General features: G+C 51.2%; 12 protein-coding genes across 12 annotated transcripts; 7 read left to right on the top strand and 5 right to left on the bottom strand.

Annotated features, from left to right (window-relative positions):
- Nucleotides 1-48: 48 nt before the first annotated feature.
- Nucleotides 49-1,146, bottom strand: AA0111_g11678 (Mannosyl phosphorylinositol ceramide synthase; the record flags this gene model as incomplete). The annotated part of the gene is made up of 3 exons (XM_028645570.1): nucleotides 49-615; nucleotides 663-777; nucleotides 827-1,146. 3 exons carry the CDS (start codon nucleotides 1,144-1,146, stop codon nucleotides 49-51), a joined length of 1,002 nt encoding a protein of 333 aa, XP_028500729.1.
- A 1,884-nt stretch (nucleotides 1,147-3,030) lies between these two features.
- On the top strand, nucleotides 3,031-6,384 carry AA0111_g11677 (hypothetical protein; the record flags this gene model as incomplete). The annotated part of the gene is made up of 1 exon (XM_028645569.1): nucleotides 3,031-6,384. One exon carries the CDS (start codon nucleotides 3,031-3,033, stop codon nucleotides 6,382-6,384), a length of 3,354 nt encoding a protein of 1,117 aa, XP_028500734.1.
- Nucleotides 6,385-7,805: 1,421 nt separating this feature from the next.
- On the top strand, nucleotides 7,806-8,516 carry AA0111_g11676 (hypothetical protein; the record flags this gene model as incomplete). Its single annotated transcript, XM_028645568.1, has 4 exons — nucleotides 7,806-7,952; nucleotides 8,011-8,038; nucleotides 8,089-8,161; nucleotides 8,219-8,516. 4 exons carry the CDS (start codon nucleotides 7,806-7,808, stop codon nucleotides 8,514-8,516), a joined length of 546 nt encoding a protein of 181 aa, XP_028500733.1.
- A 6-nt stretch (nucleotides 8,517-8,522) lies between these two features.
- On the bottom strand, nucleotides 8,523-9,174 carry AA0111_g11675 (hypothetical protein; the record flags this gene model as incomplete). The annotated part of the gene is made up of 2 exons (XM_028645567.1): nucleotides 8,523-8,819; nucleotides 8,866-9,174. 2 exons carry the CDS (start codon nucleotides 9,172-9,174, stop codon nucleotides 8,523-8,525), a joined length of 606 nt encoding a protein of 201 aa, XP_028500723.1.
- Nucleotides 9,175-9,346: 172 nt separating this feature from the next.
- On the top strand, nucleotides 9,347-11,520 carry AA0111_g11674 (hypothetical protein; the record flags this gene model as incomplete). The annotated part of the gene is made up of 3 exons (XM_028645566.1): nucleotides 9,347-10,336; nucleotides 10,423-10,499; nucleotides 10,788-11,520. 3 exons carry the CDS (start codon nucleotides 9,347-9,349, stop codon nucleotides 11,518-11,520), a joined length of 1,800 nt encoding a protein of 599 aa, XP_028500735.1.
- Nucleotides 11,521-12,334: 814 nt separating this feature from the next.
- On the top strand, nucleotides 12,335-14,428 carry AA0111_g11673 (hypothetical protein; the record flags this gene model as incomplete). Its single annotated transcript, XM_028645565.1, has 1 exon — nucleotides 12,335-14,428. One exon carries the CDS (start codon nucleotides 12,335-12,337, stop codon nucleotides 14,426-14,428), a length of 2,094 nt encoding a protein of 697 aa, XP_028500722.1.
- Nucleotides 14,429-14,494: 66 nt separating this feature from the next.
- AA0111_g11672 (hypothetical protein) lies at nucleotides 14,495-15,812 on the bottom strand (the record flags this gene model as incomplete). Its single annotated transcript, XM_028645564.1, has 4 exons — nucleotides 14,495-14,977; nucleotides 15,051-15,234; nucleotides 15,416-15,627; nucleotides 15,687-15,812. The coding sequence occupies 4 exons, from the start codon at nucleotides 15,810-15,812 to the stop codon at nucleotides 14,495-14,497; spliced, it is 1,005 nt and encodes a 334-aa protein (XP_028500730.1).
- Nucleotides 15,813-16,383: 571 nt separating this feature from the next.
- On the bottom strand, nucleotides 16,384-17,802 carry AA0111_g11671 (hypothetical protein; the record flags this gene model as incomplete). Its single annotated transcript, XM_028645563.1, has 2 exons — nucleotides 16,384-17,356; nucleotides 17,411-17,802. The coding sequence occupies 2 exons, from the start codon at nucleotides 17,800-17,802 to the stop codon at nucleotides 16,384-16,386; spliced, it is 1,365 nt and encodes a 454-aa protein (XP_028500732.1).
- Nucleotides 17,803-19,274: 1,472 nt separating this feature from the next.
- AA0111_g11670 (hypothetical protein) lies at nucleotides 19,275-20,942 on the top strand (the record flags this gene model as incomplete). The annotated part of the gene is made up of 2 exons (XM_028645562.1): nucleotides 19,275-19,866; nucleotides 19,918-20,942. The coding sequence occupies 2 exons, from the start codon at nucleotides 19,275-19,277 to the stop codon at nucleotides 20,940-20,942; spliced, it is 1,617 nt and encodes a 538-aa protein (XP_028500731.1).
- Nucleotides 20,943-22,315: 1,373 nt separating this feature from the next.
- Nucleotides 22,316-24,401, top strand: AA0111_g11669 (hypothetical protein; the record flags this gene model as incomplete). The annotated part of the gene is made up of 2 exons (XM_028645560.1): nucleotides 22,316-22,410; nucleotides 22,463-24,401. The coding sequence occupies 2 exons, from the start codon at nucleotides 22,316-22,318 to the stop codon at nucleotides 24,399-24,401; spliced, it is 2,034 nt and encodes a 677-aa protein (XP_028500703.1).
- A 1,053-nt stretch (nucleotides 24,402-25,454) lies between these two features.
- AA0111_g11668 (hypothetical protein) lies at nucleotides 25,455-25,934 on the top strand (the record flags this gene model as incomplete). The annotated part of the gene is made up of 1 exon (XM_028645559.1): nucleotides 25,455-25,934. One exon carries the CDS (start codon nucleotides 25,455-25,457, stop codon nucleotides 25,932-25,934), a length of 480 nt encoding a protein of 159 aa, XP_028500704.1.
- An 18-nt stretch (nucleotides 25,935-25,952) lies between these two features.
- AA0111_g11667 (hypothetical protein) lies at nucleotides 25,953-27,195 on the bottom strand (the record flags this gene model as incomplete). Its single annotated transcript, XM_028645558.1, has 3 exons — nucleotides 25,953-26,089; nucleotides 26,167-26,828; nucleotides 26,900-27,195. 3 exons carry the CDS (start codon nucleotides 27,193-27,195, stop codon nucleotides 25,953-25,955), a joined length of 1,095 nt encoding a protein of 364 aa, XP_028500710.1.
- Between the last annotated feature and the right edge of the window lies 1 nt (nucleotide 27,196).

The raw sequence follows: 27,196 nt of genomic DNA, 5'->3' as shown, positions 1-27,196 counted from the left end.
AACGCTCAAACAATGCAATACGCAAAACTGTTCTCAACAGTTCCCTTCTTAAACCTCATGGCGATCGTCCAGCTCGAAGCTTCTCTTCTGGCTGATGCGGCGGTAAAATGGCATCCTCTGGTTGAAGAGGCGCATCTTTGGGCTGCCGGGGCCAGTAGATCGCTTGTTGAGCACAAAGAACTTGTACAGCATACCCAAGATTGTGAAGCCAACCACGAATCCAAGGATCGTAACCAGCAACCAGTGCTTGGCGAGCCAGAAAATGATCTTGACGTCTGTCCTGTGCCAGCTGTTGCCAAGGTGATGGGTGAAGAAGGACCAAGGGTGGTTGTTGTATTCCTCGGGGAAGAGAATGCGGACACGGTTTTCGTCGACTGGGGAAGCGTTGTTGTAGTGGCGCCAGACAAGAGACAAGAAAAGGGGACCGGTAGATGCCATGACGGTGATGTAGGGGAGGGGCCAGCGACGGTTGTAGTCGGTCAGAGAGTCAATGGCCTTGAGGAAGAAGGGGTGGCGGGGGACGGCGCCCATGGCATCGTTGGAGATTCCGGTGGGGATTGTGCGGCGGACCCAGGCTGGGTAGGCGAGAAGAGGGTCGAGGCTGCGGTTGCATCCCTAAGTTTATTAGTATGGGTGTGGTTGAGAGAGGGAGTTGTACGTACATCGTCTAGGTCGATGTAGATTCCACCAAAGTGGTGCAGAACAAAGTATCGGATGGCATCAGCGCGCTGAATGGGGTACGGGTAGCCGTCGAAAGTCTCGAGGAACCATGGGTATCTGGGTAGGTTAGTATTACGCCTTATCACATCGGTAGTTTACAACATACTCAGCAGCGATGAACTCGCGCGACTTCTTGTCGGTCCACAGCTTGTACTCGTAGTCGGGGTGGAGATCCAAGCAGCTCTGTTGAGGACCCTTCCAGTGCGCCGGTATGCTCTCGTTGATGTACGTCTGGTGAATGATCTTGGGAATCAATTGCGGCGTCTCATTGATAGCGCTCGAGTTGGGCGCAGGGAGCTCTCCGCGGAGAATAGCATCTTCGCGACCAGAAGCGATCAGAAGACCGAGCAGTGTCCATACGCTGTGCACTGCGAAGCCGAGAACGACAATGGTGACGAGCAGGAAAATGGTGACGCCTCTCCGCATGGTTGCTGTTGTTGTTCTCTGTCTCCTTTCCCTCGGGGGAGCGTCGTGCACGGGCTGTGTTGGTGAAAGAGAGCCGAAGTCGCGATAACAGTGTAGAGATAAGGTATTAAAAGAGGTACAAATCAAGCATCCGGCAAGCAGCAACGTCCGTCTAGTACTTGGCGGGAGAGGGAGAGAAGAAGAGCAGAGGCGTGAGACAAAAGATGGGCGTCTGCTGCGCGCGCTCTAGAAGGAGGCAGTGCTCGGACTGCCCAATCTCGCTTATCCCGCAGACCCCTGTGCCTGGCCGATCTCCACGTTAGCGCGGGACGCTCTTGCCCCCTCCAGGCACTTCACATGTTAACACGGTGCGAGATGCGACCACACCGGCCTCGACCGTTGCGGTGAAAGTCCTGTCGTGTTGCCTTGCTCCACCATGCCCGATTTCAATTTCACTGTCTAGCCAGCACTACAGCCTCGTCTCACACACTCTCGCACCAAGCTCTACACCCGGTCATAAACGCGAGAGGCTGTGTCGTGAGGCATTTCCGTCCCGCCTATGACGCGCCCTTGCAGCACACTACATCTCCCACATTCGCTTCCCACACGTTTCCCACCTTCTTACGCGTTCAGCTAAGAGTAGCACAAGAGTTCACTTACGTCTACCAAGAAGCCGCGCATTACCCGCGGTAAGCCAGCAACCGCTGCGTACTACAACGCCTCACTAGCTGTTGCTAGGGTGTTTGGCGGGCAAATTTGCTTTTACAACCGCGGCTAGTGGAGCGTGGCCCACCGAACTGGGCAAAACCCAGTTATGGTAGGCTAGTCGAGTGTTCGACTGCAGCCAGTGGGGTGTGAGTAGTATGTCGCGGTCGTTACTTGAACTGGCATTGCAACCTGGACTGCTATCGCGACCCCGGTACTTGTTCGAGAGAGTTCACGGCTGGAAGCGAGCTTCATGACGTACGAACCAAGACTCGTCTACACAATGACGACGGACGTTCGAATGTAGATAGCCCCGCGGCAAAAGTACACTGCCTTGCACAATCGGTTTCCGGTTTGCGCATTACGAGGCTCTCCACCTACAAGCAGCCCTGTTTGGTTTAGCGCAATCTTGTCGCTCAGGGTACATCCTACACAGACACTACTTAGACTACTCCATCACGGTTACTTGTATTTTGATCTTTTAGAGAGCATGAACCCGGGTGTTATTTTTTCGTGGTTGTCTTTCGCCTCGACGTCCGCTGAAAGGTCTGCCAGTAATCGCACTACTAATTTGTTTTCTCACCAAGCCATCCGGTACAGTACCGTGCCGCTCACCCGCCTGTGCTATCGTTGGCTGTTTGCGAGGATGATGGGACATACGAAGCTTGAAACAGTGATAGAGGATTGATTGAGTAGGATGCATGCCGATTGCGAGTTAGTGATCCAGATGCATAGCGAGGAGGTTTGATCATCTTTCACTAGGCAGTGAACAAGAGCTGAAGCAGAAAGCGCCTCACGTGGCGCAGCCCACTGCTTGGCACAAGGCACTTGCCTGTGCACCATGAACGTCACTACCCTGTCGGCGGCATTGCTACAACGACATCAACACCTCAATTACATTGAGAATTCTACAACCATGAATTTTCGCACAACTCATAGGTAGTCGTAGAATCAAAGTACTGACGTGCAGCAGCGATGCACATATCAGGTCATTCGCGCCCCCAATATGCACGAGCGGTCAGACCCCTCGTGGTCTAAGCCACTCTGCCTGTCCGCCTCGTACCCTCAGCTCGCGCGCTTCAGCCTTCCTCCGACAACACACATTGCAGTGCCTGTTCCTTCCTCTCTCCTCAAGTGATACAAGAACGCTTTGAAATACATTCCATTACTCGACATACCATCTGCTCCGAATGCCTCTCGATGCGGCTTGTACAAATACAGGCTGACGGCAGCTTCAGCCTTGTCAAGTATGAAGGCACCCCCATCCCTCCGTATGCCATACTGTCGCACACTTGGGGTGACGATAAAGACGAAGTGAATTATGAAGATATGCGCAAGGAGAAAAGGGAAAAGAAAAGCGGTGATGCCAAGTTAGACTTCTGTGCCAGGCAAGCCCGCAAAGACGGCCTCCAACACTTCTGGATTGACACTTGTTGCATTGATAAGTCAAGCAGTGCAGAGCTTTCGGAGTCTATCACGTCCATGTTTCGTTGGTACAAGAACTCGGCCCAATGCTACGTATACCTAGCAGATGTCACCACGAAGAAAAGAAAAGCGGATCACGAAACACACGATCACGGAATGCCCGATGATACTTGGGTGTCAGCTTTCCGGACCAGTAGGTGGTTTACACGAGGCTGGACACTCCAGGAACTGCTTGCTCCTCGCGTTGTGCTCTTTTTCTCCCGCGATGAAGAGCCGCTTGGTGACAAATTCAAACTAGAGCAACACATTCACGAGGTTACGCGCATCCCAATCTCGGCTCTTCGAGGAACGTCACTGCACAACTTCTCTATCGAAGAACGCATGTCCTGGGCTAATCATCGTACCACAAAGCGTGAAGAAGATGGTGCATACTCGCTGCTAGGGATATTTGGAGTAAGCATGGCAGCAATATATGGAGAAGAGAGGGCAGCGGCGTTTAAAAGGCTTGAGAAAGAAATAAAGGATATTGTACAGGATCGAGTCCTGTCTTCAGATGATGGGAAGAGGCAAGCACTCATGGAGTCGCTGCGGTTCGACCAAATTGACGCACGCTACGCGACGATCAAAAACGCCCATGCCAAGACATGCAAGTGGTTGTTACGAAAATCAGAGCACACCGAATGGCTCGACCCGACGAGACTATCCAACCACCACGGCTTCTTGTGGATTAAAGGGAAACCAGGAACCGGCAAGTCAACATTAATGAAATTTGCTTTCGGCCAGGCCAGCAAAACCAGGAAGAGCGACACTGCAATCGCCTTCTTCTTCAATGCCAGAGGTGAGACTCTCGAGAAGACTATCATTGGGATGTATAGGTCGCTTCTGCTGCAGCTTCTCGAAAAGATCCCTACACTACAGTGCAATTCCAGCTCGCTGAGTCTGGTACCCTCGAGTATCACCGCAGATTATCAGTGGACCAGGTACTCGCTCGAAGACCAGCTTCAGCAGGCTGTGTTGAGTCTCGGAGAAATGCCCGTGATTTTCTTCATCGATGCGCTCGACGAGTGCGAACAATGGCAGGTTCGGAGCATGATTTCATTCTTCGAAAACCTTGGCGAGCTTGCAGTCTCATCCGGCAGGTCTTTCCGAGTCTGCCTTTCGAGCAGGCACTATCCCGAAGTCACAATTCGGAGAGGCATCATCTTAGTGCTTGAAGGACAAGAAGGCCACACCCAAGACATCAACAACTACCTTGAGAGTGCTTTGAGGATAGGAACCGGCGCAACCGCACAGAAAATTCGGAAGGATTTGCAAGAGAAGAGTTCCGGTGTGTTCATGTGGATCGTGCTTGTGGTGGATATTCTGAATGAAGAGTATGATGGCGGCCGGATGTATGCTCTGGAGCAAAGGTTGAAACAAATCCCCGCCGATCTACACGCTCTATTTCAGGACATACTCACACGCGACTCAAAAGACAAAGAAGAACTAATACTGTGCTTACAATGGGTGCTCTTTGCCAAACAGCCATTACAACCAGAGCAGCTGTACCTTGCAATTCTTGCCGGAGCTGCGCCTGATGCACTCGCCACTCAGCATCATCAGGAAGTCACACTTGAAACGATCAGAAAGTTTCTACTTAGGTCGTCCAAGGGCCTTACTGAGATTACCAAAACCAAGAACAAAAAAGTCCAGTTCATACACGAGTCGGTACGAGACTTCCTGCTCAAGGAGAATGGACTAAGCAAGATCTGGCCTGAGTTCGCAAACAATTTCCAAGGCCAGAGCCATGATCGACTGAAGCAGTGTTGTCTCAATTACATTAGCATCGACGTTGCCACACCCTTGAAGCTTCCTGACCCTCTACCAGATGCAGGCAGTGATCCAGCAGCACGTCTACGCAAATCAGCAGCCTCGAAATTCCCTTTTCTGGAGTATGCCGTCCAAAACGTGTTGTATCATGCGGACGCGGCAGAAGGTGGCGGCATCTCCCAAACAGACTTTCTTAACATCATTCAGCATCCTAAATGGCTCAACCTCAACAACTTGCTTGAGAAGCACCAGGTGCGGAGACATACGGAAACGGTCAGTTTGCTTTATATACTAGCTGAACTAAACATGGTGAATCTCATCAGAGTTCTCGGTTCAGCCAGCTGTTGTTTGGATGTCGAGGCTGAGCGCTACGGTTGTCCCCTTTTCGCTGCAGCTGCAACGAGCAGTGAACAGGCTTTCGAACTGTGCATGGAATCCATCCAGTTGCAACAAGCTTACAGTAGCCTCGCTGCAACAGTAGGCGAACAATATTTTCAGCACAAGTCAGTCCAGTGCGCTGCAAGGCGCGACTTCGTATACGTCAAGTCGAGAGGCTTCCTTCCAAATGCGGCAGAGCTTGGTCATGATAGACTTCTTGCACTCTTGGTCACATCTGGACGGTTCGAGGAAGGTTCGCAAGGCCCGAACGATGCGAGTGTGCTCTGGTGGGCTTCCAAGAACGGCTGTGAGATGTCAGCAAGATTGTTAATTGCTGTGGAACCTGCTATGGTCAATAGTAAAGATAAACATGGGAGGACACCGCTGTTTATAGCAGCAGAGCACGGGCACCTAGGGGTGATCGAGTTGCTGCTAGAAGGGGGCGCTGACACCAGGGAGACAAGTAGAACCGGCAACGCACTCTATGCAGCTTCATACTCCAATCGTAAAGAGACTGTGGAGCTACTACTAGGCAAGGGCATTGAGATCAACGCGCGGGGTGGGAAATATTGCACCGCACTTCAGGCGGCTTCGGTCAAAGAAAATGAAAAAATTGTGGCGCTGCTCCTAGATAAAGGGGCTGATGTCAACATACAGGGTGGATATTATGACACCGCACTCCAAGCGGCGTCACTCAAGGGATATAAAGACATCGTGGTGATGCTCTTAGGCAAAGGAGCTGACGTTAACATACGGGATGAAGTACGTGGCACCGCACTCCAGGTAGCTATAGAATTTGGTCGCAAAGAGATTGTGGAGCTGTTACTAGAAAGGGGTGCTGACGATGATGTTGGCAAAGCACTTCAGGTAGCTTCAGACCGTGGCCAAACAGAGATGGTGGCGCTGTTACAGAGGTATAGCGTAGCAGGGGCATCTCAATAGCCTCGTAGTTGTCAAATGTACCAGATATCTGTAACTATATGGCTGATCGGTGCCTTGGATTTCTATCAAGAGCTTTGTGGACAACTTTCTCCGATCCGTGCTACCATCTTGAAGTTGTTCATCTAGTTTCGCCTTACTAGTGCCGCATGACGTTATATCTTCGAGCTAGCGAAGCACTGTGATAATACCAATGACTAACGGTATAGCAGAAAGACGTCCATGTTAAGATGCAACTGGTTGGTGGCGAGCCAATATGTGATCATCTTACCAAAAGGGGTTTTCCTTCTTCTTGGGGAGAGTGCGACTGCGGGGAGATGACAGTTATTTCTTGTTGTAGCTCTTGCCATGTGGCGTGCGAGGAAAGGAGCGGTGGAGCGCGCCAATTTAACCATGGTGCAATCGCAGTCGGAAGACGCAATACCTCTAATTTTCCCACTTTGCTTGGTTTCATACTTTGAACAGCCCGCGTACGACCTATCGATACCTACCAGCTATGTTTCGCTCTATCTAAGCCACTCCTTGTTAGCGCACCAGCATAACGCCCGATCCCAATGATTACCACCGCGAGGGTATGGATATGCTTTGCAGCAGTCGTCTCTCCTGCACCGATCTCGATTGAGTTATTGTTACCACGGAAAAGCCCAGTTGTCTATGGCGAACCCAGAGGAGACCGCACAATCTTCGTCGTGTTATCGAAACTCTGTATATGTGTGCTGTCGGGGCTGGTCGGTTCGTCTCACATCAGGATCGATCTTACCCAGCACCTGTTAACCACCACGAGTAGGGCATCGAATACATCTCCTAAGCAAGTCGGGGAATCGCCTTACGTTGACGCAGATCTACATCTTTGCTCTGTATACATTTTCTATCGGATTCGTCTTCTCCGCCGCGGTCGTCAACAATGGCCTCGGTCTTACTACGGATGGTAGCTGCAAAGCTTCGGTAATGCTATGTCTTATGTTCTATGCAGCCAGCAAAGTATCAATGTCAGTCGATGGTCTTTACAAGCCACTTGGATATTGTTTCAACTTCTGCTGACATTCACGACTTGCAGGTATCTTTTCCTCGTCGAGCGGGCTCACATACTGCGGGCTCCTTATGCACCCCGATATAAAGACCTGTTATGGTTGCTCAGCACGATCGCCATCGTTGTGTGTCTGGGTGCTATTTGTATCGCCGGCATCGTCTCGCCCAAGTACGTACTTTCAGAGGTGGATGGACGCTGTCGTATAGGTCTCCAGCGTTACGCAGCCATCCCGCTGTTGACGTGCGACATAGTCATCAACCTTTACCTTACAACCGTCTTCATCTATCTTCTGAGCCCTCTGGTCAAGGATAATACAAATTCCGGTACTGGTGTTGTAAACCGGGTGACACTGTGCATCAGCAAGACTTTGGGTCGAGTACAGCAGAAAGCCACCATGGACCTTCATAGATCGAACAAAGCGCTCGTCAAGAGAGTCGAAACCCTACTCCAGAAGACCTTGATTGGATGCGTGTTGGTCATTTTGCCCACTGGCAGTAACCTTGCGGCTATCTGCATTCTGGTTGGGAAAGAACTAGCTTTTGTAAGTTCAGATTTCGATAACCCGAACGAGGAATCCCGATCTAACATCTTGTTCCTAGATCTGCCTCACTTTATGCACCTTTGATGGTATGTTTGCTGCTATCAGCCATCGAATCCTGCTGATGCAAACATGACAGTCACATGGGCTGCCATAGTCTTTCACTGGCTTGCCATTGTCGGTACTGATGAGAACGAAGGTGCCACCCCAGCGTAAGTATTACCGAAGAAACTCAACCAGCAGTTATATCGTGTTCTGACTGATTCCAGTCCGCAAAGCCGGAAAAGTGGCAGCCAACAACCTGGAATATCTTTGCAACCACAAACGGAACCTCTACGAAAGAAGCCGACCTTGCTCACACCAACCGACTTAGATTTGCTATCGATCGACGCAAAGGATGATGGCTGCACAAAAACCACAAACAAGTTCGATTTCGGCCTGAGTCAAACGGCAACACCATCATATTGCGGACCCAGTTCACAAACAGAATCACATTGGAGAGATTCTGGACATTCTACCCTGGTGTCTGATGCGAACATGTCTAACAACGCCGTCAATCCGCGTTGACCGTGTTCAAAAGTCTGAATCCTCCTCTTCGATGATGGCTTGGGAGAGCAGACCTCGCCTGCGAGACCCAGCCACCTTTTTCAACACTACAGGCGATGCACTGGGTGAATGGTCGATGGAATCCTCCTTCTTCACACGTCGCGCAGCTCTGTATTCCGCGGCTGTTCTTCCCTTTTCATGCTCCCTGGGGACAACGGGCGTATCTATCTTGAGAGTTGACGACAGAAACCTAAAGACAGCGAAGAGGACGGCGCCGGTGATGCATCCTATGAGGCTGGCTGTTCCGTGGTAGACGTATAGTGTCTGTGTAATCAGTATCAATATAGGAAGGAGATGACAAACTGATTACCTCTAGTCTCTCCAACCATTCGACACTGAATGGTATGGACAGCACTCTGATAACTGCCTGTCCAAGATGGATGAATGGCAGTAGGAAGAAAGTGATGACGTTGTAGAATGGCAGCAATAGTATAATGACTAAATTGATGGCTTTACTGATGGGAAACCAGATTACGCGTGCCAATGCAACTGAGACACGCGTGGCAATGTCGAGAACAGTTCGCGCATCCATGGCAGCGGACGCGTTGATGTGTCGGTGTGGTTGTGGGATGCTAAGGCGACGCTGGACAGGGCCGACTAGCCCCACGATGGGTGTCATTGGCTCGTGCGGGGTGGAGGCTATCGGCGATTGACTGGCATGGAAATCTTTACCCCTGTGGGCCGCTGCAGCTCCATCCAAGTAGGCCGGCCTAGTAATAGCTTGACACCCGGGGGGCACGCTCTCTGACCTCTATCTGTCGTGATCTACCCATGCACTCATCGTGCCTGTGATGGGGAACCAGAATTCGCGGTCGACGACGCCCACGTCGAACCCGCAATCGCCCACCAACAATGCCGCGGGCAACCACCACCACAACGTGACTGCATCACATGGCCATGACCGACCGCATACCCACCACCACCTCCCCCATCTCCACCCCCCACACAGCCAGCACCACTCGGCCCGCCGCCGCGAATCCATCCAGGCACTGAGTGCAGCCAAAGCGCCTGCAGCTCCCAGCGTGAGCCTCGAGAACGCTGAGAGCCATCCCACGTCGGCCCGCCCCATCTCGCGTGGGAGGGCGCAAACGGAAGGAACTAGCACCAAAGCCGTCACCACACAGCTGCGCGCTGCTCAGGGCCTGTACAACACCACCCACAGCACCCGAACTGGCGACACCATGGGGAACGAGCAGAGCAGCCAGAAGGGCGGCGCGCACAGCCACAGGGATAAAGACAAGCACCATGTCTCGCCCCGCGATGCGAACACCACCCCACCGTCACAGCCTGCCGCTGCCATTATACCTGATACCGCAGCCCAGCAACAACAAGCTGTCGAAGCTGAAGCTGAAGCTGCATCCGAAGTCTCCGCACGCCCGCCGTCGCCTACCCTCCCCGTCGATGTCCCCTCGTCTGCCTCGCATCCAGACCCCCGCGCCTCGTCTCCCTCAGACCTCCCATCACCAACCTCCGCCTCCATAACCGCCGACTACCTCATTCCCGCCTCGGCCTCACAGTTCTCCCGCCCACCGCGCCTACCCCTGCCTATCGAGGAGGAAGTGCACACGCCAGGCAGCCCCATCATAGCGCCGCAGGAGCTCAGTGGATTTAATGGGGTTAGTGAAATATGGACACCTGTGCACGAGAGCGATGCCGATGGTATGCTTCCGAGGCGCAGTTCCATGGTGAGCAGTACGACGGCTGGGGAAGATGAGGATGGGGATTTGGGCGAGGAGTTTAAAGGCAGTGAGGGGAGGCCTACGGTTCCTACGTTGATTGAGGTAAGTTTGAATCTTCTCCCGATTCTGCTTGGAGTGGTTGGTGGTGGTGTTTAAAGAGATTTATGCTGACGTTTGGGGAAAACTAGTGGGAAGGTCCTGGGGAGCGTGTATATGTTACGGGAACTTTTGCGGGCTGGAATCGCAAGTACAAGTTGCATCGCAAGTAAGTCGTACCGGTTTCCTTGGAATGTCTCGGAGTATGGACTTTGCCTGCATCAGCCGCACGGGTAGATGCAGGGGGTGGTGGGTTGGAGAGGTGGAACCACGTTTTTCATTCTCTCTCTGCCTACATCTGCCTGCACATACCCGTTGCCTGCATTCTCCCGTTTGGTGGCTCCCTAGCTCCACTCGGGCTGAGATTCGGTCAATCATTTCCACCAGGCTTGGACTATATTCGATGACTGCCTCCTTCGAGGTTACACTGCACACCGGCAATACTGACACTCTATAGCGGACCCAGCAAGAAGAAAGATGCCCTCTCCGCCTACGTCTCCGTCACCCCAGGAACTCACCACCTTACCTTCCTTGTTGACAACGACATGCGAACATCTGACAAACTTCCCACAGCCGTAGACTATACCAACATCCTCGTAAACTACATCGAAGTCCCCTACCCAGAACTCACACCCCTCCCCGCCAGCCCGCCAGCCGTCACCGCGGCGACAAACGACCCTCTGGATGACTCTATAACACCTGTCCAAGAACGCGAAGCCCCTGTTGGCATGTACCCGCCCCAAGTCCTACCACCAACCCCACCTCTCAACGCAACCGCCCCCCCCACAACCACAAATCCCGTCCCAACCGTCACCGCGCCCCCCATCGATTCCAAACCCCCAGTCCCTGAGCCAACCAAGAAATACCACCAAAACATACCCCGCTACCTCCTCGACCTGGACGCTCCCGAAGAATCCTCGCGCTACGCCCGCAGCAACGCCATGACGAATAACTTACCTACCCCACCTACTTTACCCGGGTTTTTGGGTAAGAGTATTCTGAATGGGACAACGCCGATGAAGGATGATAGTAGTGTGTTGATTCATCCGAATCATACTGTTTTGAATCATTTGGCGACGAGTAGTATTAAAGATAATATCTTGGCGACGAGTGCGACGACGAGGTATAAGCAGAAGTTTTTGACGACGATTATGTATAAGCCTAAAGAGGAGGGTGGGGAGGTTTATTAAGGGGGGTAGATTGAGAGAGAGGGAGGGAGGGAGAGAGATGTGAGAAAGAGAAAATGTGTGTATGAGAGAGAGAAAGAGGTGCATGGCAGTGGTGGATATGTCTCGCTTCTGCGCCTGGTGTGTGTATGAGAGCTTCGGCTTCTTGGTGTTAGTTGGTGGGCTTTGGCCCCTTTCTTTTTTTGCTCATTGTGTTTTACTGTATCGCATTTCCGGGTTCTTGGGGGTCGAAGAAATATTTCCTGGGAGCTTGGGAGTTTTTTTCGGGAGGAGCATACACGAAAGCTATGAGTTTACGGATTTCCTTTTAGGTTCAATACCCCTTGCGGTAGGTTGTCCTTTTATCCGATTGTGGGAGCGCACAACAAAAAGGAATGTAAAGCAATGATTTTGACATGTTATTTGGCTTTGCTGTTTTTGAATTAGAAATTCCTTATGATTGTAATGAGGAGAATTCGAAAGACTGACATCAGCGAATCGCAGAAAGTCGCGAGCCTTGCTGAGAGGAAGCCCGTGTTGTCCGTAATGAACTAACAACAAAAGTCAGTATCCGGACACCTCTACTTTATCAAGATGTAAGTGCGGCACTTCGCACTCTTATCACTCCAAAAACGGGAAGATGCAAGGTGACCTGACAAGGCGCGTTGATGATTGGATCAGGCGTTCCCCTCACTCAACCGCGCCGCATGTAAGCTATCTACTCACCAGCAGATTGCTGCCTGTCCAACCACTTGACTGACCAACGCTCTTTCGCGTTACACTCTTCAACTTTCACTCAATTTACCTTCACTCCGTGGCTTGACCCAAATAGGGCAGCATGAACGCATATACGTATCAAACACTCGAAGGCCCGGAATACATCAGACTACTTGTGCTGCACCCAGCCTTGTCCAAGACCACGCCCCTACGGATAGACTTTGTTTCATCAAAACTCGAAGATATCGAAGGAGATTACGACGCTGTTTCGTACACGTGGGGAAAACCAGTTTTGACGTTTCCCTTATATGTTGGCGAGGATGGCATGCAGGTCTATGTTACGGAGAATCTCGATCGGGCACTTCGATACCTACGCTACGAAACTCGCGAACGACTGCTTTGGGCTGATGCTGCGTGCATCAATCAGAAAGATAATGAAGAAAAAGCGATACAAATCCCTCTGATGGTCCAGATATTCCGGGGTGCACGAAGTGTCATGGCTTGGCTCGATCCGGGCGGAGACACTGCAATCGAGCAAAAAGGCATGCGGATAGTTGAACGTCTATCTCGAGCGCCCAAGAATGGAGATGAATTGTTACAGGAAAATCTCCACAGCGTACAAAGTTTCTTGAAACTTCCCTGGTTTAACAGACTGTGGATAGTGCAAGAAGTTGTCTTCAGTATAGAGGTTCGCTTGATATGCGGCGAAACGGATCTTCCCTTCTCCCGGTTTATTGCTGGGCTTTGTCAAGTGAAGCCCCTGCTCGAGGCTTCTTGCAACAACCCTGAAGACCTAGTAAGAATAAGAGGCATTGGCGAAATTGAAAAACTCTGGAGCCACTATTCGCGCTTCCAGACTTTATTCGATTCCGACGATGAGATCACAAAAGTCGATGAAGTCACCGAGATCACCGATGTTGTGGCCTTGGTAGAGAAGTTCGCACTGTATGGGTGTACAGATCCACGAGATCGTATATTCGCTTTGTTTAGCATGGCGACCAATGTCCGACCGGCAAGATGCAATCTCCAAGAAGATCACGACTCCCAGACAGGCGACTCCCCCCGCACAAACGACGACCCACAAACAGAGTATACTGAGCATGGACAGAGTGATAAAATTTACATGAATATTGACTATGCGCTTAGTGTGGATGAAACTTACGAGACTTTCGCGCTTGCTCGATTGAATGCAGACAAAGAGGGGGCGGAGCTGATTTGGGAGGCCGTGTTTTCCCGTCAATACTCACCTCGACCGATCACTTGGCCGTCGTGGGTACCGGATTGGCGGATTCCACCTCGACAAACAATGCCAGTTTCCTATCAGAGGCTCTTGGGAGATGGTTATCATGGGGTGGATCTTAAGGCTCGCCGACTTGCAACAGGTGTTATTCGGATGAACATCCCCATTGGAAAGCACTACCCTGACGAAACAGATCAACAGCTCTATAATGTCACATGGAAGATGTCGAGAAAATCAGAGGATGCCGCAACATCATTACAATCACAGTTGTTGCAGCTGTACAGAATGCTATCCAACCCTGTGGTTGTGCAAAGATCCGATCATTTTCCAGGAATGCTAGCGCATTCGTCTTCTAAGCTCATCCCTAAGATTTTCCCCGCTCTTCTCACCAAAATCATTCATAAGCTTGTTGGCAAGGAGACTTTTACCTGTGAAGATTCGGACGAAGACGATATGTCTTCGCAACTTGGACGGCATTTCGCTAGGATGTCGATGATACCTGAAGCAGATGGTGCGCACTTCGGTCCAAAGCCATCTTCTTCCGATGTTCAAGATGTTTTCGACAAACTGGATCAAAATCTGGGGGACACCGCAACCTTATTTTGCTTTCAAGACCCAGGCACTGGTGTGCATTCATTCGGCTTGGGCGATACGAGAATTGAACCTGGTGATCGCATCATACTTCTGGGGGATCTCTATCGCTCGGCAAGATATGGGTCATCCACGACGACACTTGTACTTCGACAATGCAATCCAGCTGAATCCGCACATGTTGGAAGTCCGGTCTATCAGCTTGTCGGTCGAGGCTATATATATGATCCGACTTCTGTGTTGCTAAGAGCCGAGTTCAAGAAATACTTCCATTCCACTGAAGGTGAGAAGATAAATCCTCTTGGGTTTAAAAAGCGTTGGCGCAAATTCTCATCTTTCAACAAGACATTCCAAAAGTCTAACTACGTGTTGAATGTGGCTTAAGAAATCAATTGGAAGACACCTGCTGAGCATGTTCAATCTGCACGTCGCAACCCACCAATGTCCCCACTAAACGCCAATTTTACTCCGAACAAACGCTTCAGTATCATCCAAAACCTCTTGCACGCTCTTAATAGTTCCAGGTGGGAACCCAATGAATCCATGCGGCGCTCCATGATAAATCTTAACTATGCTCTCATTCCCCCACATCGCCCATTTCGCCCCCATCATCACGCTATCATCCAACAACGGGTCTTCACTACCACACGTGAACAAGGCAGGCGGTAACTTCTTTCCACGGAGGTCAGCCCAGAAAGGAGAGATGGATGGGTCGCGGCGCTCAGCTTCCGTGGTGTTGGGGAGCAGCGCGTCAATGTAAGATTTCATCACGTCGTGGTCGATTACGAGGTGTGACTCGTGGTGCAGAACGTGGGGCAGAAAGGAGGACATGTCGTAGCAGCCAAAGTGGAGAAGTAGGCCTTTGAATGCGAAACTTGGCATTGTCTCGAGGAGGTGCATGGCGACGAGGCAGGCGAGATGGCCGCCGGCGGACTTGTATGTTGTTAGCACAAGTGATTTCAACATAGCAAGTTGCGACGAGAAAACTATAGAAGGGAAGACTTACCTCACCACCAGTGAACATGAGTTCACCGCCGAAAACTTCAGGTCCGTTTTTGACTAGCCATTCCGCAGCGTCGTAGCAGTCTTCCGCGCCTGCGGGCCAGGGGTCTTCAGGTGCGAGGCGGTAGCCGATTGATACGACTGTTACTTCGAAGTGGTCGGCTTGGTATTTCAGGTAGGGATCTTGGCTAAGATATCTTGATTAGTTCTTCTTTCCTTCAACCTTTGTCGGTCTTTGAAACCTGATTCTCCTCTCACCATTCCTCCTTTGAAACTCTGCGTCCACGAAGAACCGGGCAAATCACATCTAACTGCATGCCCTGCCGTATCCGCATCTGTAATCAGGAACGAAGAGATATAGTAACTCACTAAGCCTCGCTCATCAATACCCATCCTCCGCCGTGGATGTGCATATGTATCCCCTTACTCTTTCCACTACTCGGTTTAAACACTCGATATGGGATCTCTCGTCCAGCTTCCCTGGAGGGAAGAGAACCATTTACACCTTCCGGCAAGACGATGGGCTTGGCAAGAGGAGTTTTGCCTTCCCAACGCATTTGGCGATACGCCGGGGCTCCGACCTATCGACCATCGTGAGCGAGAGAGGGGCTAAAGGGGAGAGGAGGAAGATACAACGTACCTCATACCATCTCGGTCCATCAGCCCAAATCTTGATCAACTTTTCGTTAAACTCGAGTGTCTGCTTGTCAATCGTGCTGCGGTCAAACTTCGCCGCGGGGATCTTGACGTCGGATTCTAGTGACATGGCTGAATCACTATGTTGTTTACTCCCTTACTCTTTCTTCCCAAGTTGTTCCAAACCTGTACAAAGGAGTTTTTTGTTTCAGAAAATGAGATTACAAAAAAAGTTCGGAGAGCAGCGGAGTGTAATAGGAAAGTATATAACAAACAGGTTACTAGCAATCATCGATTGTTACGTTACATGTCACATCGGGGCCCGCCAACGGCCATACCACGAGCTCTGGCTATCAAAGTGGGGGCGGGGTATTTCGTATAAACCCGGCCCTACATAACTTGTAGTAAGTCGAATTAACCACTTTCTGGCGCGTCCTGGTTGGACGAGTAACGATAACTACCCTCCGGAGTATGTACGTTACCTGCATTTTCGGGTTACTGTTTCGGATGACTCCGGGTGGTTGTGGTACGAGGGTTCGTGATAGGAGTTCGGTGTCTTTGCCGGTATCGGCGTCAACTCTCGCTACTCCGTGCAACATTTATGCCGATAGCATACATTACACCCGTGGAGACAACGAGCACGAGCTCTGATACTGAAATCCGAAGGAATCGAAATAGGTGTATTAATAGAGGAGAGTAATCTATCGCGCAGGTTTCGCCTGCAGCCTTCCTGTCGCGACACCCATGTGCCCATTCATTTGCGCTGCTCCACCACCTTTCCCCTTCCGTCTCACCCGCCGCTCGTCTCTCACAAACAGACTCTTAGCCATTGAAACCGCAACAACCGCTGTACGGAAGGGATACATGACAACGTCCCAAGCCACCTGCAACATGTAGCTGATAGTACCAGCAATCCAGCTCAGCGTCATAGCAATCACACCGGGTCGCTGACCAGTCCTGGCTGCCGCGGCAGCCAGGGCAAGTGCATCTTTCAGTCGTGCTTCTAGATCTTGAAAGCGGGCTTCGATTTGTAGGGATTGCGCCATATGTCTCTTTTCGTAGCGCCTAACTGCGCGGTTTAGGGCATCGAGTTGGAGTTGGGTTGTTTGTCGGACTTCTGCGCTGAGTTTCTCCACGTCTACCTCGTTGTTATTGTTATTGGTAGTCTGCACGCCATCGACGCGACCTTCTAGTTCTGAGATCCGCTGTGAGAGTTGTTGTGTGTCTGCTGATCGAACTGGCTCCCTTGGAGCTTCTCGGACGATGCGCTGGAGGTGGAGGATGCGCTCTGTCCGCATCTTGATCAGGCGGTTGACGGGTGGAATCTCGGCGATGAGAAGGAATATACTGAGGTTGGCGTCGGATACTATGCCTTCAGCGCGCATGAGTTGGCCGCGGATGGTGTGCATGAGCAGGGCGCCGAGTAGAGGACCTAGGAAGCAGCCAACGAATGCTAACATCTCTGATCGCTTCAATGCTTCGCGGGCTTCTTTCTGCGCTTGCGAGGCCGGCGCGTTGATTGTAGTGTTGGGCTTTGGATCTTGCGACTCTCCTACAGGCTCCCCAATGCTTTCCGGCGCATCCTCGTCTTCCTCGTGTATCGTGTCGTCGTATGTCGCGTCATCTACATCGTCGTTTAGGTATCGTCGTTGCTGTGCTTCATGATACCAGTCCCTGCATCGCGTTAGCTATGGAATTCACGTATAGTTACTGCATTGCTGCACTCACCATGGTACTTTGACACTCCAATGTAGAAACCACCCCGCTAATACCAGTATCAACACGTCTGTAGCGACGTCTGCGCCGTTGTCTACTGTCAGCCCAATGATGGCAGGCACGACGGCAGCCACAACAGGCAGCGCAAGCCACCGTGACGGCTCATCCGAAGTCGCATATTTGTCCATGTCATTCCTCCCACTCGTTCTAAGCAGACTGTCGCTGGACGATCGCAACGAATAGCGCGAGTCGGACAGGTCGGAAACGAGGGAACTGCGGCGTCGAGGGGGTGCTGTAGGTGGAGTGGAAGGCCGCGCACCCTCAGCAAACGTGGCGGCGCGGTTCAACATCCTCTGGCGAAGTTGAGGGTGAATGCCTTGTCCATCGGCCGGCGCAGTGTCCATGACGGACCTCCGGGAACTGGTTGGCGCTGGGAAGAAGCAACGTGTAGGACAGCGTTGTCGATTGGTGCCTAGACGTCGTTTCAAGGCGCGACGTGACAGAAATGCGGATCACCTGATCGCGATGGTTGCAGGCGCCGTGGAAGCATGGCGGAGGCTCTGGTAATGCTCCCACGTACTAACCAGACGGTCGTGTGCCGTAGTGGAAGACGCCTCGGAGCGAGTCGTTTGCCTTACGTCATGGCTTGCTTGGGTCAGTTGTAGAGCTGGGTCCCTGTCCGACCTCCCTCACGACATGCGCTATCGCCCAGCCTTCAACATATTGGCAGACTCATCCGGGAATCCTTCGCGGCGTCAAGGTGCTGTCAAGTGGTATTGACCATTCCTTGTATCTCCGGGCAATCAGTCGATGGCAACCACTTCGACCATGCCGCACGTGTGGCAACCTACTGCTGTGTAACCCAGCGTATCTTGCGGGGATCAAAGAGACGACAAAGCGCTGCAGAGACTCGTGCAAGTCTCAAGGGTAGTATAACATTCGACGAACACAGGATTGAGTTAGTATCCTCATGCCCGGTGCTTCCGACCTGAATGCGACGATTCATCGCGCAGCTTCTCGTCCACCAACACTCACTTTCGGACTCCGATTGCGACAGATACATAAAAGACTTAGCGCTTCAACACCAGTTCCTAGACGCATATCACTGCAGGACTGGATAATCTGGATAAACCCGCTACGTATAACCCGACCTGCAACCATGCCACATGTGCGGGGACTCAACACCTTCTTTCCCATTCCTCTATTCTCTGATTGCTCCTGCTAGTTATCACAGACATGTCTCGTCTCCTTCTTGTTGGTTATCTATTCAGATGTCGTCTTTTCGTAGTCTTTTTCTATTCAAACCCAAATGCGGAGTAGTCGAGGTCTCAGCACCACCACCACCACCACAGCACAGCAACCAGATATTGCGAGCACTAGGCACCGCTGTGCCGAAGCGACGGATCAGTGCGTTTCAGAAAGACTGTGGTTGACGTTGGCAAGCGCAATAAGAGAGATGCCATGCGAGCGACAGATTGGCTTTCACCACTCAAGTGAACGTAAGTCGACCAAAAGATCCTATTGAGCCGTATTGAAGCTTGAGACATCGGAATTCTCTATTGAACCTCCTACATACTCGGCCATAGCATGGAGTGATGAAGTCCACAACGCTGCTTGTCGACTGCTCACTACTCTGTCTCTTTTTCCTCTTGTTACAATCTCTTTCATATATTAAAATCCCAACGCAACCTAACAATCTATCCTGGAGATAGTAGCATCAACAGTTCCAACGAAATCCCTTCAACGACGGTTACATTCGTGGACTGGATCCAGGTCTCCGAGTTTACAACATCACAAGAGACTATCTACCTTCTTCTGTTTTTTCCTCCTCTTTACACCAAGTTACGCAGAGGTTGTAATGGATCCAATCTCGGCCATGATGGAGTTCATGACTGCCCACCCAGAATTCTTCGGACCAAACGCCCCTCTCTATCCATCCGCCATCCTCTTCCCCGCTTTTGCCTTCCCATCCTGGCTCCTCTGTATGGCCCCTATGATCTGGCATTTCCGCCAAGCCAACATCGCGGCCGGCTCCCTCATCCTTTGGATCATCCTAGCCAACTTCTTCAACTCTATCAACGCACTCATATGGCCTCGCGACAACGTACAGGAATGGTGGGACGGTGCCGTCTGGTGCGACATCCACGTTCGTCTCCAGGTGGGTAGCTATGTTGGCATGACAGCTTCGGTGGCTCTGGTCATACGCAAGCTTGCCATTGTCATGGATATGAATAGCATGACAGTCTCGACAAGCCGGAAGAGTAAGGTGTGGGCTATGATCTGGGAGGTCGTTTGGTGTTGGGTTGTGCCAGGTTTCTTCATCGCCCTCTACTACGTCGTGCAACCCGCTCGTTTCTTCATCTACGGCATTGTAGGATGTATATCGGCCCATGACAGTTCGTGGCCTAGCGTCGTCTTGGGCTTCATGTGGCCAACCATCGGCATGTTGTTCGCTTCCTACTGGGCTTGTAAGTCTCATCTGTCCCTCCAACATGACCCCAACTAATCACGCCCGACAGCCCTGCTCGTCTACCGTCTCTACCGCTCCCGCCGCGAATTCCACCGTCTAGTCGCCGCCCGCAACACTACCTCATCACGCTTCGTCCGCCTCTTTATCCTTAGTCTAGTCGTCGTCCTTGTTTACCTGTCCTACTCCATTTACCTCCTCGTCGACGTATCATCATGGATCACAACGCCTTATTCCTGGTCTTCGGTCCACAATCCCGACACTATCAACAACATCGTAAAGATTCCCGTCATGGGGATTGTTAGCGTCGAGAAGTGGGTCCAGGTTGCGACGGGGTATGTTACGTTTTGTCTGTTGGGTACGGGGGTTGATGCGAATGAGCACTATAGGCAGGTACTGGTGAGGATGGGAGCGGGGAGGATTTTTCCTAGTCTGTACGCTCAATCTGGTGACAGGAGGACGCTGAAGAGGACTTCGGCTGCGAGGGCTTGGACCTCGAATGTGTCCAGCAAGGCGAAGAGTATGCTCTGGTCCAGCAGATCGGGGTCAACACTTACCGGATCAACCATCACCGGATCGACCATCACAGACTCCACAAAGGACACTTCCGCTGACCTTACAAGCCATGAATTCGTCGGCGAGGACTCCATACCCCGTCTACACAGCGTCACGACGCAAGACACATTGCTCTCACAGAAGAACAACGCTTCGACCTCACCCACCCCATCCACACCCACATCACCACAACCCTCATTCTTCCGCCGCTACTTTGCCCGACCTTCTTTCCACGGACCACTGCTACCCCTCTTCTCACATCCCAGTATCGCCGAGATTCCTACTTCGAACCATACTTGCGCCACTGACACGAGCGAGTCGACCTCCTCGTCCATTACTATCGATCCACCAACTGGTGTGCACGCACGTGCCTGGGCTGAGGAGACTTTGCCTTCTTCCTCCATTGAGGGTCATGTAGTCGGTAATAGCGTACATGTTGTGAGAGAGGTCCAGATGCGACGGGATGAGAAGGCTGGGAGTGAGTGTGAGGTAGAGGGTAAGGAGATGAGGGATTGGGCTTGAGGCGCGGTGGTTGATGCAAGGTAAAATGCGCCTGCTTGGCTGTGAGAAGATGGTTTACTTCATTGTGGTCGTGGTGACTGCAGATCTCTCGACACGACATATCAGGCATTTTTCTTTCCTTCGCGTGGTAGTATAGTGTAGTAATGAGGTTTTTGCCAAACCAATCCTCGCAGAGATATCTCTCTTGATCATACATAGTGAGAAATCGCGCGTAACCCTCAAATCGAATCTTTCCCGACCAGCGGTATGAAGATTGGTTATCGATAAGTCGCATCACAATTATTTCAAGGAGAGCATCACATCCCCAGCATCCCTGTCGGCCAAGACTCAGGTCGCGCACATTGCACCATTTTCACGAATTGTCACATCAAGATCACACACAGAAGGAGCAATATTGTCGTGAAGCATTTTTGATTCCGTTATCGCATGTCCACATGGCGACGCATCAGTCAAAGGCAAGCCTCCGCAAGAGGAGGGCTCGCCGGTGTTAGAGTGACCGTCGTAATCAGTGTTCAGATAAACTCCCGTGAGAACCCAATGTGCCATTCAGGCGATTGACCAGCATTCCATAACGTTCCCCAGTCCAGCACAGTCGTCACCCTCCGAAGTAGTAGTTGAAAGCTCGCGTGCCGCAATCCGCCGTATGACGTAACCTGAAGGTTGGATTGCGCAATGTAGTCAAATAAGTTGCGAGCTGGTCGGAAGGTCGTGCGTAGAAAACGTGTCGTTTAGTGATCGTGATCGTTCAGAACTGAGGTTGGAATAGCTGAGATTGAGGGGCGAGACGTTTATTTGCTGGGAACATTTGTTAGATTCGGACGACACTGGTGGTGATGTGGTGAGAACTTACGAACGAGCCCTAGTCTTTCTTCTCTTGCGCTTGAGACGTCGAACGCGCTTCTTCCTCCATTTGGCTCTCATCTTGTCGGCGGGCTGTGGTATGAGGTCAGCGGCTGTGCAATTGAGAAGTCTGGAGTTGATGGCGAGTGCAGGTACACTCAAAGAGCAGTCATTGCGCTCAATTGAGTGTCGCGAGCGCCGCCATGGCTGGCTGGATATAACTTACATTGCTGTCGAGATGAGTGTCGTGAGTGTAGAACAAAGGTAGGAGCCGAGCTGGTCGAAATACCTAGGTGGGTGCGGGGCTCGCTTAGCTAGAACGGCTTAGCGCCCAGCCCTGGAACAGGTGCCAAGAGGAGTTCACGCGCCGCGTCACCTGCCTTACGTCAAACCTCATTCATTCACCGACATCATTCCGAAGCAGCGTTATTTCCTGCGGGGTAGCGTTGTAAGATGGCGGGCGAGGCAGTCGCAAGGCTACATGTTCAGGTCGCGGGCGAGAGTGCACATGGTGAGTTAGTGATTTTCGAATCATGATCAGCAAACTAATGTATGCAGGAACGCACGGAGGCATGATCGAAGTATGTGGGAACGAGCAGTTCTATCTTGGGAGGGATCCAGAGCTCTGGTGAGCGCTGTATCCTAAGCTTGATATGATCTTGTTCTAATCCTACTGTCAGTCGCTACTCGTGGAGCGACGACCTCACTATTTCAAGGAAGCACCTGCGCATCCATTGCATTCTATATGAGCAGGACCTAATTGCTAAGATCGCCCCGTTCGTTTACGCGACCGATCTCTCTGCAAATGGTACCTACCTCCGAAAGAGTAACTCAGAATACGCGGCATCGCAAGATGCAGGCATTTTAATGGGTCCCAAGAGCACCTTCCTCTTAGAAGACGGGGATGAGATACGTATCTCAGGCACCGTCACTTTAGTCTACTACTCGAACGCACCGGCAGAGCTTGTCAAGTTGACCGCCATTCAGGAGCGAGAAAGACAAACATTTGCATCGCGCTACCTCCTTACTGGGCGTTTGCTTGGTGAGGGCGGTTACGGCAAGGTACTGGTGGGTATCAACCAAGAGACACAGCGGCAACTTGCATGCAAGATGATCCGACTGGACAGAATGTACGACACATTGGCAATGTCAAACTTGCAGGAATCGGAGAGAAGACAACTGCCAAAACGAGTTACCAATTGCTTTCGCGAGTTCGATATTCTCAAAGACCTTGGCCATCCCAACATCATCGCCATCGAAAAGGTTTTCCGGAGTAACAACACCATTTACATCTTTGAAGAGCTCGTCACGGGGGGTGATCTCTTTTCCTTTATCGAGTTCAAGGACGGCCGGATTGATGGTCTACATGCTGCGTTTATTATCTACCAGGTCTTGAAGGGAACGGAGTATCTCCACGACCAGGACATCGTACACCGGGACCTGAAACCAGATAACATACTCATGTCATCTCTTGAAGATGGTGCTCGCGTTGTCATTACCGATTTCGGCAGTGCTAGATTCCTGCCCGGAAAAAATAGCCAAAATCCGCCACAAAACAACAAGTATCACCGAATGTTCTCTTACGTTGGTACCTTGGAGTACACGGCGCCTGAGATACACCGACTTAACAAGGCAATCCCAGTCGATTATGGCTACTCAAAAGCTGTCGATATGTGGTCTATCGGTTCAATTACGGCTACTGTACTTACCGGCGACTTGATGTTCAGTGACCGCAGACACCCGGAGTACGACGCTAACCCTCGCGGGGTGATCTTGGGTCTCGCAGCTATCTGTGACCTTAGTAACCTGGACGACCCTCATCACCCGTTGTGGGCCAATATCGGCTATCATCCAAAGGACTTCATCAAAGGTCTGCTCGTCCTCAAAGAGGGAGAGCGTATGACAGCATCGGAGGCTCTCGCGCACGAGTGGTTCTCATCGTATGCTGAAGACTTTGATAAGCTGTATACGAACGCGACTACAGATTGGGAACCCAGAGAGAAGAACCTTGATCTTGTCGAGATTATCCCCAAGTCGCTATATAACCGCATTGCAGCTGATTTCATCGGCGGTGTTCAGAGTCCAGGCATCAACTCGCAACACTTCCCTTTATGTCAGTCTCAAGATACGCATAGGATGTTCCAGTCGGCTCAACGATGGCGTGAAAAAACTCCGTTACCATCGATCATGCAAGACCATGAGGCAGCTCAGTTCGCCAGTCAAGTACAGGCCTCATCTAACGACGAACGAGGTATGTATCATTTCACTGAAGATGCAGATGATGACAGTGATGGCTCCGAAAAGAGCTTGAACGGGGTTATGAGCGACTACTCACAGCAAGGATACTACGAACATCTCCCGCCGCCTCCCGGACACGACTGCGTTCTGGTAAGCGAGACACCGATTGATATTTATCCCCATCGGCAGCAGTTTGAAGAGCATGATCAAGATTCCGTTCTTGTTCAAGAGACACCGCCTGAATTCCTCCGCCAGCATTTGTACTTATCAGATGATGATGTACCGGTCTGCGATCTGTGGATTTGTGATGATATGGCGAACGCGGATGGTGATGCGCAAGTTCCAAGCAAGCGAAGGAAGGTCTCGCATTATACCCGCTGAGCTCTGCTGTTTGATCTTCGACTACTCTACAGAGGGACTAATAACTTTATGCAGCAGCTGTGGAGGCATCGCAGATGTGTATTTCTCAAACCTACTTCTTTCTGATACAAATATCTTTGATTCCTGATATTAATCATGTCACCAGGACGTGTTCTGATGTTGTTTCTCCCAGTCCGAAGTACCATAACGCACAAACAACATGCCTCTCGAATCTTTCGCATCACCATCGACACCTCGCTAGGAAATTCGATCCGCATAGTCCAGAGAGAAAGTTTGGTGAAAGTCGCCAAATCATTGTCTCGCCTACCATATTATTTAGAGATCGAAAGCTTCTCAGTTTTATTGCTAAAATTCATAGATAGACGTACAACCAACTTTAACAACGCTAACGATTACAACAGACCTGGAAATTAGTCGGCATGACGGGATACCCTGCCGGTCGCAGGTTGTTAGCATATGGTAAGCGATTTCTCGTTGTTTAACTGTACATGTTACATCCCAGACGATATATGAACAATCACATCTCGGACTTTACTCCTGTAATGTACATCCTGCGCCATTTTTCGAAGTACCATGTTCCCCTCGCGGCTTCTCAAATCTCAGCCGTTTGATTCCGACGATGAAGACAACTGCAGAAGGGTTTGCATAATGGGACATTTGAGGTCTACCACAAGAGCTAATATATTCGGCCGACTTTCACATACCATCACAACTCTGATGCGTATGTCATCAGAGGATTTGTGGAACTGGCTGCGAAGGTGGCTGACTTAGTCGAGGCGTAAAGTGATGCGTCTTCGTTCTCGTTCCCGTTCCGACTCGGGCGCTGTGATAAGATCCACTTTCCAATAGTGCAGTTTATGAATCGTGGCTATAGTAAGGTTCGAAGTCGCGGACTAATGCGTGGTAGTAGATGCACCATGACGTATGCCAAAACGCGCGACCAACCTCAACACTCCTTTCCCTTGAGTCGCGCGATAACGCGTCGCATCAATTCAGGATTGTTTTTTTGTTTTCTCACTTCAACTTACTTCTCTCAAAGTTCGCTTCGCTATCATGACACCTACCAAAAAACGCCTCGAGAAAGAGTTCCAAAGCCTGCGCAAAAGTCCCGCAGAGGGCTACCACGTCGACCTCAAACACGGCGATATCTTCGAATGGATCGGCACCCTCCATGGCCTTGACAACTCTCCTTACGAAGGCGGTACTTTCGCCTTCCACATCCAGTTCACCGATGACTACCCAGAGAAGCCGCCAAAAGTAAATTTCACAACTAAAATCTACCATCCCAATGTTGATGGCAGAACGGGGGTTGTTAGCTGGAAGATGCTGGGAGAAGACTGGCATCATAATCATACCATGGAGAAGGTGTTGATGAGCCTAAGGACGCTACTTGATCACCCTGAGTTGGAGAGCGCGGTGGAAGTCAAAATTGCTAATGAATATGCGAATTCGAGGGGAGCATTTGAGATGCATGCAAAACAATGGACGTTGAAGTGCGCTAAGGGAGGTTCTGTGCCGACTGGTTCTACGTAGGAATGAAAGAGTGGACCATTACAATCTTTGCCCGCGCCTCTCGGCTCCCGCTTTCGCACCAGGAGGGTCGAACTCGATGCTCACTTTCAAAGACTTAGTCTCAGCCGCCCGTCCAAAATGGTCGTAGGCTTTCTCAATGTCACTGAACTTGAAGTCTGCGTAGGTGAGCTGTCAGCACATACGTACATCCTAGAGATCGTATATGGGGAGGGGGAGGAATGGGCATGCATACCGTGTGTGACCATGGCGCTCGCATCAATCTTACCGGCAGCAAACAAGTTCAGCAATGTTGGAATTGTGTGTGCTGACACCAGCGCCATACTGATTGTCGTGCTCCTCGCCCACAGTCGCTCAATGTGCAAGTCCACACTCTTCCCATGCACGCCCATATTCGCAATATGCCCACCCTTTGCAACAAGATCTTCGCACATGTTGAACGTCGCGGGAATGCCAACAGCCTCCATGACGACATCAAAACCATCGGCCTCGTCGATGTGCTCTGCTGCAAGGTCGCGGACTGTGCCTTTTATATCCTTGACATTGTAGACATGCGTGGCGCCCATTTTCTTGGCGACGGAGAGACGGTAGTCGTCCATGTCGAAGAAGACTAGCTTGCGGGGTGTGTACAGTTGCGCAGTCAGGCCAGCTGCGAGACCGACGGGTCCGGCTCCTACTATTGCGACGGTACAGCCCGGCTGTACTTTTCCGCGCAAGACGCCGACTTCTAGGCCTGTGGGTAGGATGTCGCTGAATAGGAGTAATGTGCGCTCATCTACGTTGTTGGGCACATGGTATAGCGAGGTATCAGCATACTTTATGCGAACATATTCAGCTTGACTGCCATCAACCGTGTGACCGAGAATCCAACCCGCTTTCACGCAGCAGTCGGCCATGCTAAAGGGAAAAGAAAGCAAAGTCAGAAAGTTCAAAAAGACTTTGGCAGCAATGGTTTGAGTATTGCTTACCTTTTCTTGCAGAACTGACAGGTACCACAACACGTGATACATCGAATCAGCACCCGGTCGCCCTTTTTGAAATTCTTAACTTCTTGCCCGATCTCCTCGATTACGCCGATACCTTCGTGGCCTAAAGTTCTTCCTGGTGTGCATGTCGGGACGTCGCCTTTCAGGATGTGAAGGTCGGAGCCGCAGATGGTAGTTCGCTGCACCTTCACCAGGGCATCAAGGCCACCGCTCAGCCGGGGAATCTCCTTGTCTACGAGCTCGCACTTTCCGACTCCATTGTAGATGAGCGCTTTCATG

This window comes from Alternaria arborescens (assembly GCF_004154835.1).
Source record: "Alternaria arborescens strain FERA 675 chromosome Unknown contig_55, whole genome shotgun sequence".
In the NCBI taxonomy this organism is placed as follows: Eukaryota; Fungi; Ascomycota; class Dothideomycetes; order Pleosporales; family Pleosporaceae; genus Alternaria; species Alternaria arborescens.
This window is presented reverse-complemented; position numbering and strand designations above follow the sequence as displayed.